Source organism: Mesocricetus auratus, unplaced genomic scaffold (assembly GCF_017639785.1).
Source record: "Mesocricetus auratus isolate SY011 unplaced genomic scaffold, BCM_Maur_2.0 Super-Scaffold_100007, whole genome shotgun sequence".
Lineage (NCBI taxonomy): Eukaryota > Metazoa > Chordata > Mammalia > Rodentia > Cricetidae > Mesocricetus > Mesocricetus auratus.
Window position 1 is genome coordinate 29,235,153 of NW_024429191.1, and position 16,739 is coordinate 29,251,891.

A 16,739-nucleotide genomic window follows, 5' to 3' on the forward strand; every position below is an offset into this window, starting at 1 on the left:
GGACTGGCATGTGAAATAAACTTGTTTCTAACTTAAATTTTAAAAAAGGAAGAAAGAAAAAAAACAAGAGATCACTCAATTTATTGAATCAAGAAGGTGGAAGGAGTTGGGGGGGGAGACTGATGGTTTTGCTTCGTTTTATTTTGTTTTTGTCATTTTTCAGCATTGGCCTTCCTCTTGTGAGGCAACTATTCTGCCAGCAAGCTACTGTTCAGCCCCAGGAAGGCTTGTTCTGTTTTGTTCTGTTCTTTTCTGTTTTGTTTTACATGGGGTACTATTATGAAGCCCAAGCATGCAACACCACATCCTGCTGGAAGGTTGATTTAAAGGCAAAGAATGCCAGGAAGGGTGTGCATGGAGGCCACTGGACTGACACCAGGAGTCCACGAGCCATTGGAGCCTCATGGATGGCAGGCCTACACCTCCTCTCGGCCTCTTAGGTCGTTCAGGGCTTTGTCTGAACTTGGTCCTAAGCCAGTATGGTGAAAAGTAGAGCCAAATTCAGCTCCTAGATGCCAATCCAATCACTTGGGCCACTGGAACCCTGCCGGAAGAGAATGCAGAGTGTACCAATTATGGAAATGCAAAATGGCACAGCTATTATGGGAAAGAATGGTGATTACTCAAAAATGGCAAACTGGATGATCCGACAACCCCACTTCTAGTTACAGCAGCCCCTGCTTACCTGAAGTCTTGATCCATGATATTATAGCAGGATCTAGAGCTACCTAGGGACAAGGACAGGAGGGTGACTTCCGAGGACCATGAAGAGGAGAGGCAGAGGAGGCAAGGGTTTCAGCTTTGTAAGATAACGACGGGCTCTAGAGACAGGTGGGGGCCATGACTGGAATCACACCTTCAAAAGTCATGTAAGGGCATACACAGATACCTATGTGATATGGATTAGATCTATGGTAGTTTTTTAAGTTAATGTTTAGATTAGCATCCAGGGTAGCTTATACATATGTCATCTTTATCCGTATGTGTCATTGTTCAGTGCTACTGCACACCCGGCCTTTCCCCCTCTACAGTTCTACAGAGAAGCTAGTCACTGAGACCTCCACCAAAATGTAGACATTATCGACCCTGACATAAGCACAAATCTCAGCAAAGAAACACAAGAAACATGGTGTGGGGGCTAACATGACTCTTCCAAAAATTCATAGCTTTTCAGTAACCAAGAATTCAAAGATACTAAAGTGGATGAGATGCTGGACAAAGAATATTTTCAAGAGATCCATGAATTTAAAAAACAAATTATTATTATCAGTCTAGTGAATTAAGGAGGACAATACAGTATATGAAAGTTGTGGTTCTCAACCTTCCTAATGCTGTGACCCTTTAGTACAGTTCTTCATGTTATGGTGACCCCCAACCATAAAATTATTTCAGTGCTACATCATAACTGTAATTTTGCTACTGTTATGAATTGCAATGTGACTATCTGACATGCAGGATATCTTGTATGCGACCTCCGTGAAGGGTCATTCAACCCTCAAAGAGGTCACAACCCAGAGGTTTAGATTCACCGCATTAGATTAACTGGATCTAACAGACATTACAGAATAGTCCATCCAGCAGCAGGAACATACATGTTGCATTTTTTCAGCTCCTGAAACTTTTTCCAAAATAGATATTTTACACTCTAAAGCAAGTAACAAATACAAAATAATTTAAACAATCTCTTGCATCTGGTCGGATCATAATAGAATAAAATCAGAAACCAACAGCAAGAGACATAACAAAAATATACAGACACATAGACTAGATGATATGCTTTTTCATGAATATTGCATGTTTTCTCTCATACAGGGAAGCAGAATTACAACACACACAGCTGAAAGCAGAAGAGGCAATACTAGGGTAGGGCAAGGGGACTGGGTGGAGGAGGACGGGCAAGAAGGCATTGGAAGAGTGAGTTGTGCTCAAGGCATCATCATACATGCTATGTGGAAATGCCACAGTGAAACCAATATGATAATCTGTATTGACAATTATAAATTTAAAGATAAAAAAGAAGAAAAACAAGGCAGGTTCATCTGACAAAAATCCTAAAAGAGTTGAGAATTGTTGCTTGTGGAATTCTCTGTTTAATGTTCTCAGGCTGCAGTTACCACAGCAAGTGAAGCCACGGCTAAGGTAGACACTGCTGTCAAGCCAGTTGGGCTTGGCCTTTCAGAAAGGTGGCTGGTCAGAGCAATGTCCATTTCCCAACTGTGCCCTCCAAGGAAGAGGTTCAGGGTATTCTGGGGGTGGCAGTGGGGCTCACCATCACAGTAACACAGATGGTCTTGTCACTGTCTCACAAGCGTTCCTCCCAGGAAACCAATCAAAAGGAGGTGCAGCCTCACTAGGTCAAGACTCATTTCCCACTGAAATTAAGTCTACGGCGACTAATAAAGGCCTCCCAGATTAAACAGCAAGGAAAGGTGTAAGGAATGCAGCAGGGCCAGTGTTAAGGAGGCATGGACTGAAAACAGGTGGGATTTGCCCACTGTGGATCTTCACCTCAGGTCAGGGGCAGTGGGAGACCCTTTCTCTCCAGCTATGAAGACCAAAGCATGCCTCATCGAAAATCCTGGAAGTCAGAGCTCCCCATTAATGAGTCTGCTGGAGGGTATCAATGTGTAGTTGTCTGCTACACTTCCACAGGCAGCAGAGAAGAGAGGGCTTTTTAGAGAAGCTCTAAACACACTCATCTGCTGCCTTTGAGAGTGATTTCAAAGACAGGGAAATGCCCCAGCCCCCCCTCCCCCCTTTTTTTGCATCATCAGCTAACCCATGGCCCAACTAAGGAGATAATCAAGAGTAAGGACTGGTCACCCAGTCAGGCTACTACACTTTGCCTTCTGGCTCAAACACACTGAGGCTTCCAGACCAGCAGGAGCTGGGAAGACTGCCACTGTGACATTTCCGTAGTCTGGGACCAGGGACCCAGAGCTCATTGAGAGCTCTGGGGTCCTGGGGACCTGCTGTGCTCTTTAGGCTTCCAGCCCCAGAGCCTGTATAATGGTTCAGCCCTTTCACACCCGTGGGGAGCCTGTTCCCACCAAGCATGGGCCCCAGACCTGAACTGTGGTGACATTGAGGTGGGGTCAGACCACAATATCTAGGTGTAGGCCTGGGTGGGTCCTCTGGAGACAAAGCACATCCCCAGTTCCCGCTCTCAGGAAGAAAGGCCCAGCACTTGAGTCCAGGAGACCCTGCCAAGAGGAAATCCCCAGGACTGAGGTGGGCTGTGCGGTCCTCCCAGGAAGTTGGCTGAAGCTCTGCCTATTAGTTGAGCAAACAAGACATTTCTCAGGAGGGTGAGGTTCCACCACTGGATATATGAGACCTTCAGGAGCAGGCTCCAAGAAGAGTGTCTTAGGAGCATCTTCTGGGTGTCATTCCACCATGAAGCTTACCGCCACCTTCCTAGTGTTCTGTGTGGCTCTGCTCAGTGACTCTGGTGAGTTCCCTTGGGGCTAGGCATCTCCTATGGAGGGACCTGCCATCGGTACCTACTCTTTCCTGGGCCCTGCTCCAGTGGCATTTGGCCCTATAGCCTCTCACTCTTGTGCAGTAGGCTGCTGATGGTAGCTTTTCTAGCAGAAATGCCTCCAGAGGAAGCCAGACACTCCTCCAGGGGTTTCCTCTCTCTTTCCTGTGGCCTTCAAAGCTACCCGAGCCTTCCAACTGCCTCTCACATGCCTACTCACCTTTAGCTTCTTCTCTTCACCCACCAGCCTGGTGACTGAGTCAAAGGCCAGCCCTGGCTTGAGAATGCCCACCCCATCTGTTCTAAGCCTGATTAGTGTCCCCTCATTCATTAAGGCCCCCCAACTCTGAAACCCTACCCATCCTCTATGGCTGTCTCTGCAGCCATCTCCCCCTGAGCCCACTACAAGGCCACCTCTCCTCATTTCTGTTGGTGTCCCCTTTGACACAGGGCAGTCACCAATCAGGAAGTAGGTGGGTGGCTGTGAAGTCTCCCTTGGGTACTCTCCCTGGAGGAGTTGGGTCTTCAGGCTCCTTGAGAAGGCCCTGTGTTTGTGTTTGCAGGTATTGCTTTCTTCATGAACTCAGTGGGCAAATCTGTGGTGGAACCCGTGGCTGACCTTGCCCCAGCTGCAGAGGCTGTGGCCAGGGCTGTACCCAGTCTACCATTAAGCCACTTAAGCATCCTGAGGTTCATCCTGACCAGCCTGGGAGTTCCACTGGATGCCCTCATAGAAGGTTCCAGGAAATGTGTCACTGAGCTGGGCCCTGAGGCTGTAGGGGCTGTGAAGACACTGCTGGTAATATGGGCATCCTGCATGGCTCTCCCTCCCTGTGTGGGTACACCTCCCAGTCGCATTCATAATCATATAGAAGGCAGCCCAGGCTGCATCAGAGAACCCTTGCTTCCCGATCTGCTCCAGCAAGCCATATCCTAACCAACCTGTCAAGAGTCCAAGGAGTTCATCAGGGCAGACCTTTCACACATGGCTACCAGCAGGCCATGACCCTTGTCCTAGGGCCCCTTCCCTATGGGCTTCACAGGAACGCTCCCAGGAACCAGCAGCCATGCCCCTCTGTCTTGAGTAACCTCGGGTACCCAGATCCTCTCCTCAGAAGTCCCTGGTAGCAGTAAAGGCACTCTGAAGCTTGGCTTCTCTTTCTCAGGGGGCCCTGACAGCATTCGGGTGAGGTGAGCCTGCAATGACTCTGCCTGACAAGATGGACTCTTCAAGGAGACACGGAAACCCTAGTGCTTGCAACTAACCGTTACCTTAATAAACATGGTGACAGCAGCTTTGCAGTTGATGTCTTCTTCCTATAAGTCAATCCTTATAGGAAGCCAAAGGTATCGTGTCTGTGCCGGAGACAGAGAGAGAGACAGACAGACAGACACAGAGAGAGAGAGAGAGACAGAGAGACAGAGAGACAGAGAGACAGAGAGACAGAGAGACAGAGACAGAGACCCAAAGACAGAGAGAGAGAGGGAGAGAAGGAGAAAGAGAGAGAGACACAGAGAGAGACAGAGAGAGAGAGACACACACAGAGAGAGACAGAGAGAGAGAGAGAATGTTTTTGCCTTCTGTGGGTGGTTTCTGGTGTCTTTGCTCAGATACAGATATTCTAATGTCTTTGATTCCCTCTATTCTCTGTTCTACCAAAGAGACCATGATGGTCTGACCCTAATATTCATGGAAAGGTCCCATAGAACTCGGACACTGATACTCACATCAAGGGAAATGCCCCAGTGAACTTCATTAATAACTGCATTATGCTTCCTTGGAAGGGGTTCACTCATTTGACCACCTACAAACTGAAACTACTTGGATTTTTTTTTATACTGAAACATAGGGCTTGAATTTTCCCATTATTATGATACGAATAACGGGGGATTTAAACTTTTCAATTCTGGGAGGTGATGAGCTCACAAAGGAGAGTAGAGGGAAAGGGCACATGGACTCAGGTGAGGTTTGAATCTCAGTTTCAATACATTGTCCCTACGATCATCAAGGGGTATGGATCTTTGTGGAAGACAGTGGTCTGAGTAGTCACCAACGGTAATGAGTTGTTTTTCATCTCTGGTGAAGGGGATGAAGACACCCTGACATATCCCTGGGTAGCAATAACGTGTCCAGACTCTGTAGATTTTCTGATAACCATGCCCTGAGATACATGGAAACGCTGTACACAGAAGCTCACTAGAATTGGGAGTGGGCAGGCTTGTACCAAATAAAAGAGTCATTCTGAGCCAAATCTGCTACCCTCCTTAACTTGTGGATTCTTCCCTGGGACAATGAGAAATGCTGAGACTAGACTTTAGGACCAAAGCCCAAGAACAGCTTCTGCAGATTCCTAGAGAAATGAGACCAGATTACCGTGAAGGGGCTGGTCCCCAAATCTGTTATTTGAGAAATGTGGAGAGTGCAAAAGGGGGAACTGCATTGGATGCTGCAGCATGTCACCCAGCTTCCCCTTCAAGAGGTCCTTTCCCTAGCTCTTGAGAGTGTTGGCACTGACAGCACCTGGCTTAATTGCTTTCTGAGAACTGCCCTCAAAGAACTGCAAGGTCACACTCTGATCCAAAGGAAGTCTGCATTCTGGTTGATGTGGGATCTGCTTACTTCTGTGTCACCAGCTCTTTGGTGTAGGTCATAAAGACCTGGACTCTTGGCTTCAAGAGGGAACAAATCAGAAGGGTCTTCACAGGACCAGGGTCTTTACACTCCCATGGAATCCTCCGGGGACTTTGTGATTCCATTACCTCGAAGCTTCCTCTTTGCCCAGTATTAGTTCCTCAGTTTTCTCCACACCACCACAGAATTGTTAACGTGTCCTGGAGGATGGCTCCCCATTAACACAGGTGTCATCTGCAACCTGGCGTCTGAATTTCATCTTTTCCTTTTTCCTTAAAAATGGTTTGTTTATGTGAGTATGTATATACTTGTGAACGTGACAGTTCAAGGAGGACAGAAGGAGACATCTGATTCTTTAGAGCTGGAGTTACAGGCGATTATACTCGGATTCTCTGTAAGAACAGCAAGCACGCTTAACCATCTATCTTTCCAGCTTCCAATTTTCATCTTTCAAAGGTTACACCATTTCATCTTCTCCAAACCTGTGTCTCAGAGAACTCGCCGTGAGACAGGTTCTATTTGTTTAAGAAAGGTGTCTCTGTTAAAGCAAACCAAAACTATACAGGCTAAAACAGGAACCTACCAAAATCAATCAGGAAGAAAGAAAGAACTAAAAAGCTTTGTTTTCTTAAGTAAAACTTGTGCTGCTAATTTGTCATTGTAACTATGAGAGTACTACAGAAGCCAAACAAATACTTTTAAAGGCCATCTCTAAAACTTGACCTTAAGAAGTAAATCTAATTTTGTTTCTGAGGGCAACAATAGAGGTAATCCACACAATGGAAAGATGGCAGGAAACAGCTTTTCATATCAGTCAGGAAGTTACCAGTAACTATCATAACTACCTCAAAATACATGGGCCAGAGATCATAAATGTTAATAGCTGAAACACACACACCTCACCCAGTGTGTTTAAATCCATGCTGTCAGATAATCTTGTGCAAAAGGATACAGGAAAACCTATTATTTTGAAAATGGATAAAAGAAGTAATCAAGAATGTGTCTAGCCTTTCTGAACCCAACCCAAGAAATCATTTGATGAGGGAAATGTTTTTACAAAATGTAAGCGAAATGGGTTAGCTTTTCTTATTTTTATGTTACTTATTAACAAATGCTAGATATAGGATTTGAGATAGGGGGCTCACTATGTAACTTTAGCTGGCCTAGAACTCATTATGTAGACCAGGTTGGTCTCAAACTGAGAGACCCACCTGCCTCTGCCACCCAGTGCTAGGGTTAAAGTAGTGTGCTACCATGCCCAGTTAATTGTAGGATGTTATCAATGACTGCTAATATTACAAAAAGACAACTATCAGAAGCTGAAACACTAGAACTCTTGGTATTGATGTATCATTGTCTATTTTTCTTTTAAATTTACATTTTATGTGTATAAGTGTTTTGTCTGTACCACATGTGTGTGCCTGGTGACTTGAGAGACCAAGTGTTGGATCTCTTGCTGAAACTGGGCATACAGCCAGCTGGTGATGGAAACTGAACCCAGGTCCTCTACAGGAGCAGCCAATGCTCTTAGCTACTGTCAACTGCCTTTACTTTTAAGTGTGTGTGTGTGTGTGTGTGTGTGTGTGTGTGTGTGTGTGTGTATACACTCATATGAGAGCAGGTGTTCTTCAAGACCAGAAGTACCAGATGACCCAGAGCTAGAGATACAAGTGGCTCAGTTGATGTGGGTGCTGGGAACTGAGTTTGGGTCCTCTGCAAGAGCAGTCCATGCTCATAACCACCAAGTCACCTCTGTAGCCCATTTTGTCTGTTCTGGTACTCAGTGCCATTATTTGTTAGATATCTACTCAGAGTTTAAGTCTCTACCCCCTTTTTAGATGTACAACATTCTACAATATTCCACAGTAATCCTCTCTATTCTGTAAGGTTGGTAGTAATGTCCATTTAGCATCTAATTTTGATGTGGGATAATGCTCTTATTCCCTGTAAAGATTTGTTGCTCATATTGGTTTAATAAAATGCTGATTGGCCAGTAGCCAGGCAGGGCTACCAGACTAGGAGAGTTCTGGGAAGAGGAAAAGCAGAGACAAAGTCACCGGCAAGATACAGAGAAAGCAAGATGAGAATGCTTTACTGAGTAAAGGTACCAAGTCACGTGACTAAACATAGGTAATAACTATGGGTTAATTTCAGTTGTAAGAGCTTGTTAATAATAAGCCTGAGCAATAGGCCAAGCAGTTTGTAACTAATTTAAGCCTTTTTGTGTTTATTTGGGACTGAATGGATGTCGGATGGGGTGAGACAGAAACTTCCATCTGTATAATTTTAGTTAACTTTTTTCTCTTCTGCTGACTTGGGACACTCATGAATTTTACTCATTTTTCCAAAAACACAGAAAACGCAAATGTTTATTTTCCATTTTCCTTATTCCGTAATTATATTCCTTATTCTGTAATTCTCTGCTCTACTCATTCCTTCCTACTTTCTGCTTTGCCTCACCCTGTTATTAGATCCTTTTCTTCTTTAATATCTTTGTATTGCAACTTCCCTCAATGCATTAATTTCACTGCATTCCTTTATTTTCTTTTTCATTCATTTCAGAGGATGTTTTCCTTTTTTTTAATCCATTAGTTATTTTGGTGTAAAGTTTCACTTATTCTTCAATTCCCCAACTTAATTTCATGTCACTAGCTACAGACTAAATTTTGTATTAATTCAAACTATTCCATGTACAGTTGAAAAGACAAGCACTCTATTTACTGTCTCATGCATTTATTAGATCTAGTTGGGTTACAGTGCTGTTCAATTTCCTACTACCTTATATTCTGCCCAGTTTTGTTTTTGACATGGAATCTTGCTGTGCTGTTGAGTAACTGGTGGTGCTGCCCATAGTCACGTTCAACTATGACTTCCCCATTGTGTTGGCTTTAGTCCACTAGTTTGGAGCTCTGTGGTCTGGTGTGCTCATTTACAAGCAACCCCTTAATTTCTAGTAATGATTTAAGCTTGTGTTGTCTGATTGGCATGGCCACTTGCAACTTATGTTTATGTGACTTTTTCATCTGCTTATTGTCAACCTACTTGTATCTTTAACCCTGAATCAGCTCCTGTAGACAGCATATAGTAATGTGGGTGTTGTGGGTCTGAACTTTCTGTTGGCTATCCTGATTTCGTACAATTACCATCTACTTCTTGTGTTTCTCAAGACAGTGTTTCTCTGTGTAGCCCTAGCTGCCCTAGAACTCACTCTGTAGACCAGTCAAACGCAGAGATCCGCCTGCCCTTGCCCAGGATTAAAGGCATATGCCACCACTGCCCAGCATAATCTTTTTGATCCTAAAGTATTATAAGACATATTTTGGTGAAAATATCAATACTGTTCACATTACTGCCTGTAATCCTACCATTTTATACAAAGCCTTTTCTTTTACTCTGCTGCAGTAAACTGTCTTACCTGTAGATTTTTTGTGACACACCCAGTTTTCACTATTCCTGTTGTAATTAATAGCCCTGCATACCCAAGTTCTAGATCAGAACTAACTCTAACTTGCCCACTTTTCTTTGACACTGACTAATGGGATACTTGTGTGTAATATAAATCAACAACATGGTTCCTTACCTTGCACAATGCAAGAGGTCCTATAACGATGAGCCAAGGCACCAGAGATGGCCAAGCAGTTCAAAGCAGTTACTGCTTTCAGATCAGAAAACACACACACACTCGCTAATTTTTATTTTATTTTTGATGTAGTTTCACTTATTCTTCAATTCCCCAACGTAATTTCATGTCACTAACTACAGACTACAGGCTGGCCTCACAGAAATCTGGCCGCCTCTGCCTCCTGAGTGCTGGGATTAAATAAATGTGCCACTATTGACAAACGTAATTTTTTTAAAATTAAATCTTTTTAAAAAGTCAAGCTTCATAAATAACAAAACCTATTTCATGGTACCCATCAGAGTCAGATTTCAGGCGCAGAATAAAACCCATTGGTGGCTAAGGCCAAGAGTTAATCCCTTGCAGAAAAAAGTACATTTAAAATTCTTGGAGAGTTTTGCTCAAGTTTCTGTATGGCGGAGACATTCATTGCAGCTCATCTTCTTTCAGGTGAACCATACTGACACTAGCTGTTGGTCACTGAGTCTCCTTGTATTCATGTCTCCTCCACAGTGCTGCTTACAAATGTTTCCAGAATACAAATCTGGCAACACTACTCCCCATTCAACCCTCCATAGGCTCCTTATACCACTCATAGGACAAAGTTCAAACCTTCCACATGGTTCAGGTTCCAAAGACACCATCATGTCCCAGATGTTTCACTAGTGCACTCCATGAGCTTGGACCACAGCATATGCCAAATCCACCCCTTGTGGCCATAGACAGTCCATAAGGGTTTTTCATAGAACTCCTGTTGTTCACCTGGTAAGCAAGCTCTCAGTCATCTAAAATAAAGCCAGAGTCACCTGGCCCATGCTTGGTGTATGTGTGGCATTTACTGCAATAGGTTATAAGGACCAACAAGGTACAGAGATGGTACCTGTAAATCTATTTCCAAACTAGGCTAACATCTGTAATTCAAGATGAACATTCACCAATGAAATGAAAAAAATAGCCTAACTCCATCATTCATCAAGGTGTATCAATAACACAGATTCCACCCCACCCTGTTTACTGAGTCTGAGCCCAGAGGCTTAGACTCACTCTGCCAGCAGGCTGGAGAACAGTAGCAATAAAAGCTGTTGAAGTTTGCCTCAGGTCACAGTTGACAGAAAAAGCAATTTGTTTGGATGGGCCAAAATAAATTTAATAGCTATGGAGTAGATTATAGAGTGATTTAAGTTTGCAGCTCAAGGAAAACAAGAACATTCATATGACTAGAAGTGCTCCTGGAGACAGGGTTCTGACACCACTGTTACCCAGCAGTTTCCCCATTTCCTAGGTACAGTCAGACTAGCAGGTTATACTCATTCCAAGAACCAAGAACCTGACTTGGGACAAATGTACTTATAAACAGTCCCCAAATCTGCCAAAAACTAGTAAGAGCCGCCTTTTACAACACATATTCTAATATGTGTTAGGTTAAACTTGTCTCCGAAGTCAGGAGTAGTAGAGATCACCTCTAATCCCAATGGCTCTGGAGGGAGGTTGAGGCAGATCAGGGGATCTCTACAGAAAGCCTTTGGAGTATTTCTAATAGCTTATCTTAAAAATCTGAATCTTGGATATACATTAATACTGCTACATAAAAGCTGAAAATGTTATTTATATTTTCAGTTCATATTTTAGGTAACTGTTCCCAAAAAAACCACTAGAAACTATAAAGTATACTTAACATTTACACTTCTTTGCTTTTTAGCAAATATTAGACATAAGATTTATGTGGCATATTGATATAATGCTCTTGTTCACTGTTAAGATTTGTCACTCATATTGGTTTAATAAAACACTGATTGACCGGTAGCCAGGCGGGAGGTATAGGCAGTGATACCAGACTAGAAGATCTATGGGAAGAGGAAAAGCAGAGACTCGGTCATCAACGAGATGCAGAGGAAGCAAGATGAGCATGCCATACTGAGAAAAGGTACCAAGCCACATGGCTAACATAGATAAGAATTATGGGTTAGTTTAAGTCCTAAGTGTTTGTTAGTAATAAGCCTGAGCAATAGGCCAAACAGTTTATAATTAGTATAAGCCTCTGTGTGTTTATTTGGAACTGAATGGCTGAGGGACTGTGCAAGACAGCAACTTCCATCTATGTGTATGCTTACTCTAATAACCTAACATCGTTTTCTGTCTGATTTTAAACATTTGGTTTTTTTCAGCATGTATGTAAAGTTTACGGAGTAGTTCTTCCTTCCTCTTTTTTAAGACCGGAACCCATGATCCACCTGAGCCTCCTAAGTATGGAAACAGAAATGTGTAATTTCTGAAAAGGAAATCTATGTTTTGTTTTTAAATTATAAACCCACATATGAAAACTTGGGAAATCAAACCTTTTAAAGGTTATATGTACAATGCAATTTATAATTATCATATCCCCAACACAATGTCTGCTACTGTATTTAAAAGCATTTATTTAAAATACATGTCAATGTAGCCGGGCGGTGGTGGCACATGCCTTTGAACCCAGCACTTGGGAGGCAGAGGCAGGCAGATCTCTGTGAGTTCGAGACCAGCCTGGTCTACAAGAGCTAGTTCTAGGACAGCCTCCAAAGCCACAGAGAAACCCTGTCTCAGAAAAACCAAAAAATTAAAATTAATAAAATATATGCCAATGCTCTTCCATAACACGAGCCCATTCTTATATCATAAGGTATATGATAACAACAAAAACCCTAAATGCAAAAGGACTATCTGTAACCTAAATATAAAACTGAACTTCGGCAAAGAGATGAGTGTTACACAGAGTAACACAGCCAATGAGGAAAGGTATTCACATCATTTCACTGCACTATGCCTGTCCCCAACTCACTCCTCACCCTGTAAGAGTGAGACCTGCCCCAAAGGACTCTCAACTGTAATGTGTGGTCTCCTGATTAACACCTGCTTTGAAGTTTCAGCATTACAGCTGTACAAATTACACTTTTAAAGTATTTGAAACAGATATTGAATTTATTGGTTGGCTATGAGTAGGAAAATACATTGGTAAGGAAAAGAGACCCTGTATATAAATATAATACTAGCTAGTTACAATTTGACCAAGAAGATTCCACTGAAAAGAACAGTAAAAGCCCTTGTTACCACCAGTTTATATGGTGTAAATTCAGCTTCTCATCACCCTTATCAAAGAGCTGCCTAGGCAGATGTGACATTCTTGAGCTTAGTGCAGATAGTGTGCTGGGTTTTGTTACATGAATGGTAAACAAGAGTTAGTCCAGTGCATTACATAATATAATGTACTGTGAATAAAGACTACTCTATTTTAGACACTACATCAACATACCAGTTAAGATTTATGTAACCAAATGGAACAAAGTGAACACCTTAAAATACTGCTTACAGTTGAAGGACACCTGCTTATGTCCTCTGAATTACCTGCAACACTGTACTGGATACTGTGACTGATTCATCTCAAAAAAAAAAAAAACTCCTGTAATTGTCTTGCCTGGGTTGGCTTTGTCCTATGACATGAACACCAAACTTAAAAATCATGATGGAAATGCGTTCTGTAGTTTAAATAGTGAAAAAGTGGAACTCTACTTTCAACTATAATTCTACCCAATTTAATTATGTCTTTAGGTTTCAAAGTGCTATTACAAAATAAGCTTTCCTGGTTGTCACCAAATCAAATAAAAGCACAAGCAAAAACAAATTTCTTGGAGATGTTCTTCTTCCTGTGTTCTAGGATTATTAAAGTTGCAACCAACAATTTACTTCTACAACTTCAGTTTATACTATGCCATAAATTAATTTCAATGAACATTATTTAAATTCTCAAAGCATAAATAAGTCCAACACTGTAAACTGTGCTTCAAAAGATTTACAAGGATTTGAGTGCCTCCAACCTTCTCATCTTTAGAACAGGAAACATATCCCAAACATTTTGTAAAACACTCCTAAAATGTATTTATCAGCAAGAACACTGAAATTACATTATAGCAAACATTACATATATTTATTACAGAATTTTCCAAAAATAATCTACATTATGAAAACAGACTAGTTTTATGCATTTTAAGGAGTATAGGTTCTAGGAAATTATTTTGGACACAAAGCATTTAAAACATAAAGCCTTGCTTTAACAAAAGTATCAGTCTATTTTGGTGTGAACTTTTATTCTCTATAGATTCAAAATATTTTTCTTTTGAAGGTTATACTTGTAAATCTACACTCTCGGTCAACTTATCACTATCTAAACAAGGTGGAGGAGATGTCCAAACTGACTCACAGAATGCAGTATGCCCAGAAGGGCAGAACAAGTACTTTCAAGACATAATAAGAAATTGTATCTTACTATGCTGCCCCCCAAATGCAAATATATTGCAGACAATAATGAATACAGATGAAACATTTTGTGTAAAGCTCAAACCTTTAGCATCTAACAAGTGCACTCTAGTTCCAGCATCCATGGAAAGATTACATCTTCCACTAACAAATGCAAAAATGAGTAAGTGCTCCTCTCGGCTCCTCACACCACGCTCTCTGGATCTGTGGTTCTCTAAGCAGGTCACAGGAAAAGTGGCTTCCTCAGTCCCATCAGTTCAACCAGCTCCAGTTCATTCTCACTGGAAATTGTCATGATGCACATTACCAACACAGTGTTTACGAAAATCAAGTCAATTCATCTTATATTCACACTTTACAAGAGAGACAGAGAGACACACAGAAGAAACAAAAAGCCATCAGAAGTTATGTACTGGGTCTATACCGTGTTGATTACAGACTGGATGTGTTTGGTGCCAGCACAACTTGAACAAAGAGAAAACCCACAAACGAACAAACAAACCCACCATCATAATTAAGATTAACAAACAAACAAAACAAAAACCTTAAAGGAAAAACAAGGTCCAAGACAGACTCAAGATCAAGACCTTTTACAGAATTTCTTAAAAAGAGAAAAAAAATCATTTATTTAAACAGTATGTAATTTTATTTCCTCTTAAAAACAGCATAAGCAATTAAATGTTTTCTCATAAAAGTTTGAGTCATCCAAAATGGCTCAGTCTCTGTATAAAACTGTTACTATTCAACAGTTCATTTTAGTGCCACATGGCGTCCTTCTGCTCCACTGCCTGCAGTTGAAACAAAAGCAGCCAGACAAGTTCCCTCTAATTCATTTGATTTTGAGAGAACCAATGACTGAGAACAGAACATATACAAGTTAACTTTGTAAAGTTAAAGGTGACTTTAATTTCTAATATACTAATGGCACTAAAGGCAAAACATAGGGTACAGTATAACTTTCATCTTGGTTGACATATTAAAATTCCTTACTCACTTTAAAAATGATCCGAACAATTGTCTTAGGGAACCTGTTTTGAAAATCCATCTAATTTATACTGCTTCATAAACAGAAATTACTCTTCTTTTAAAAAAGGAATGATTTTTAAAAACATAGGAAAATAAGGAATACACATGATAGTGGTACTCTGGGTGCAATGGCACCAAGAAGCAGTGCTTGGATCTATGAGCAAAGACCCAGGACCCAAGAACATGTTCCAGAATGTGCTATCCAATGCTTCACAATGAGGAAAAGCCACAGCTCATACAAAAGCATTTCCATAAAAGTCTCACAAATGTTAGTTTTTAAAAAATATAAAAGATGCACAGATTTTCTCTGCATGCACAGGCAGTGCTTGGTGAGAACAAATTTAGGCAGGCACAGTGGAGACAGAACAGACAATGTCTCAGAAGGGACTTAGAAGCTGTACCTAAGCAGCTGTAATATTTTTTTAACTTAAAAAGTTAAAGATTTAAAAAATACCAGAATGTACATACGTCAGCTATCATATTCAATCCATAAATACCTACAGATCAGCTTATCTGTCATGGTAGAAAGTTTCGATAGAAATTCAGGAATTCATACATAAGTTGCCTCTGGTCCAAGAAAATATCCCAAGGTCTAAGCAAACACATTTAAAGAGTAATGTTCTCAATTTAAAAATAAAGTAGTACAAAAGGGCTAACTAAACCCCAACAGTGCAAATCACTGCAGAGAAAGTCTGTTGCAACTTTGTTACCAGCTGGCCTTCAGAACATAGGACACAGGTTAAAAACAAAACAAAAAAACCCAAATCCTAGCTTACAATTGTTTTCAAATTTGTTTTTTCTTTTTAGTACAAAATTTCATAAATCAGGTTTTCTGTGGATCATATACAATCATAAAGGCTAAATTGAAATCCTACATTTTACAAACAAGTCTGAAAAAAAGAGGAGGAGTAAAGTTTGGAAGAGTGGTCTCTGATGTGACTACTGGCCTCAGAAAACAGTGCTGTGATTTCTGTGCAAACAGCACACTGCTCACACGTCTTCCTATTTCAAGGCATGACAATATACATTGGAGAGAAGAAACAGGAAAATTACTGGTAACAATTAAAAGATAGGTGTAAACACACCAGTCCCTGTCTAGCAGTATATAAAGCATACTGGGCTCAGAATTTGTCTGTTACTAGCACCTGGCTTTCATACTATATCCTTTATCAAATAATCAGACTGAAAATTCAAATGATCACTGAGAAAAATCCCTAGAGGCCACACCTCACTCCCCTATATTCAGATTTTTCATGAGTTTACAAGTAAATCTGAGGTCCTCTGAAAGTACTTGACTACCTCCTGCCAGGAAGGTGAATGCCATTAACTTGGGGCAGGAAAGGCAGTAAGAGCTCCAATTGTGCAAAAAGTGAGAAGTGGTCAGAGGGAATAAGAGGATGTGGGCAGCCGCTGATATTATTTTCAACCAGCCAATGGTGGTCCAGAGGTCCCAGGATGGCTAAGGTATTCAGCTGAGGTTTAGAATAGAAGATGTAGTCAATTATACCCTGAAAAACAACAATAAAAATGGTTAAGGCCCAAGCAAGAAAACAGAAATCACAAGTATTTTTAAGACATATCTTAGAAGTCATATTTGGTAAACAAAAGCAATTTTCTAGCTTGAAGAAACAGCAGTATGTACAATCCCCAATGTCACATAAGAAAAACAGAAAACAAACAACCCTGCCAAACTC

General features: G+C 41.3%; 2 protein-coding genes across 5 annotated transcripts in view; one reads left to right on the plus strand and one right to left on the minus strand.

Moving 5' to 3' along the window:
* Positions 1-3,294: 3,294 nt before the first annotated feature.
* On the plus strand, positions 3,295-4,775 carry Scgb3a1 (secretoglobin family 3A member 1). 2 transcript variants are annotated; one of them, XM_040748515.1, is made up of 3 exons: positions 3,295-3,451; positions 4,045-4,316; positions 4,648-4,775. In XM_040748515.1, the coding sequence occupies exons 1-3, from the start codon at positions 3,331-3,333 to the stop codon at positions 4,669-4,671; spliced, it is 417 nt and encodes a 138-aa protein (XP_040604449.1). In that variant the 5' UTR covers positions 3,295-3,330; the 3' UTR covers positions 4,672-4,775. The 2 variants fall into 2 exon arrangements, with proteins under 2 accessions (XP_040604449.1, XP_005071932.2); XM_005071875.4 differs by having other exon boundaries at positions 3,296-3,451; positions 4,045-4,280.
* Positions 4,776-12,668: 7,893 nt separating this feature from the next.
* Positions 12,669-16,739, minus strand: part of Cnot6 (CCR4-NOT transcription complex subunit 6) — a 44,210-nt gene continuing 40,139 nt past the window's right edge. For all 3 annotated transcript variants that reach the window (XM_013114789.3, XM_005071874.4, XM_013114790.3), the window contains exon 12: positions 12,669-16,553. In XM_013114789.3, coding sequence (XP_012970243.1) covers positions 16,341-16,553 — 213 coding nt within the window. In that variant the 3' untranslated portion in view covers positions 12,669-16,340. The remainder of the gene's footprint in view (positions 16,554-16,739) is intronic.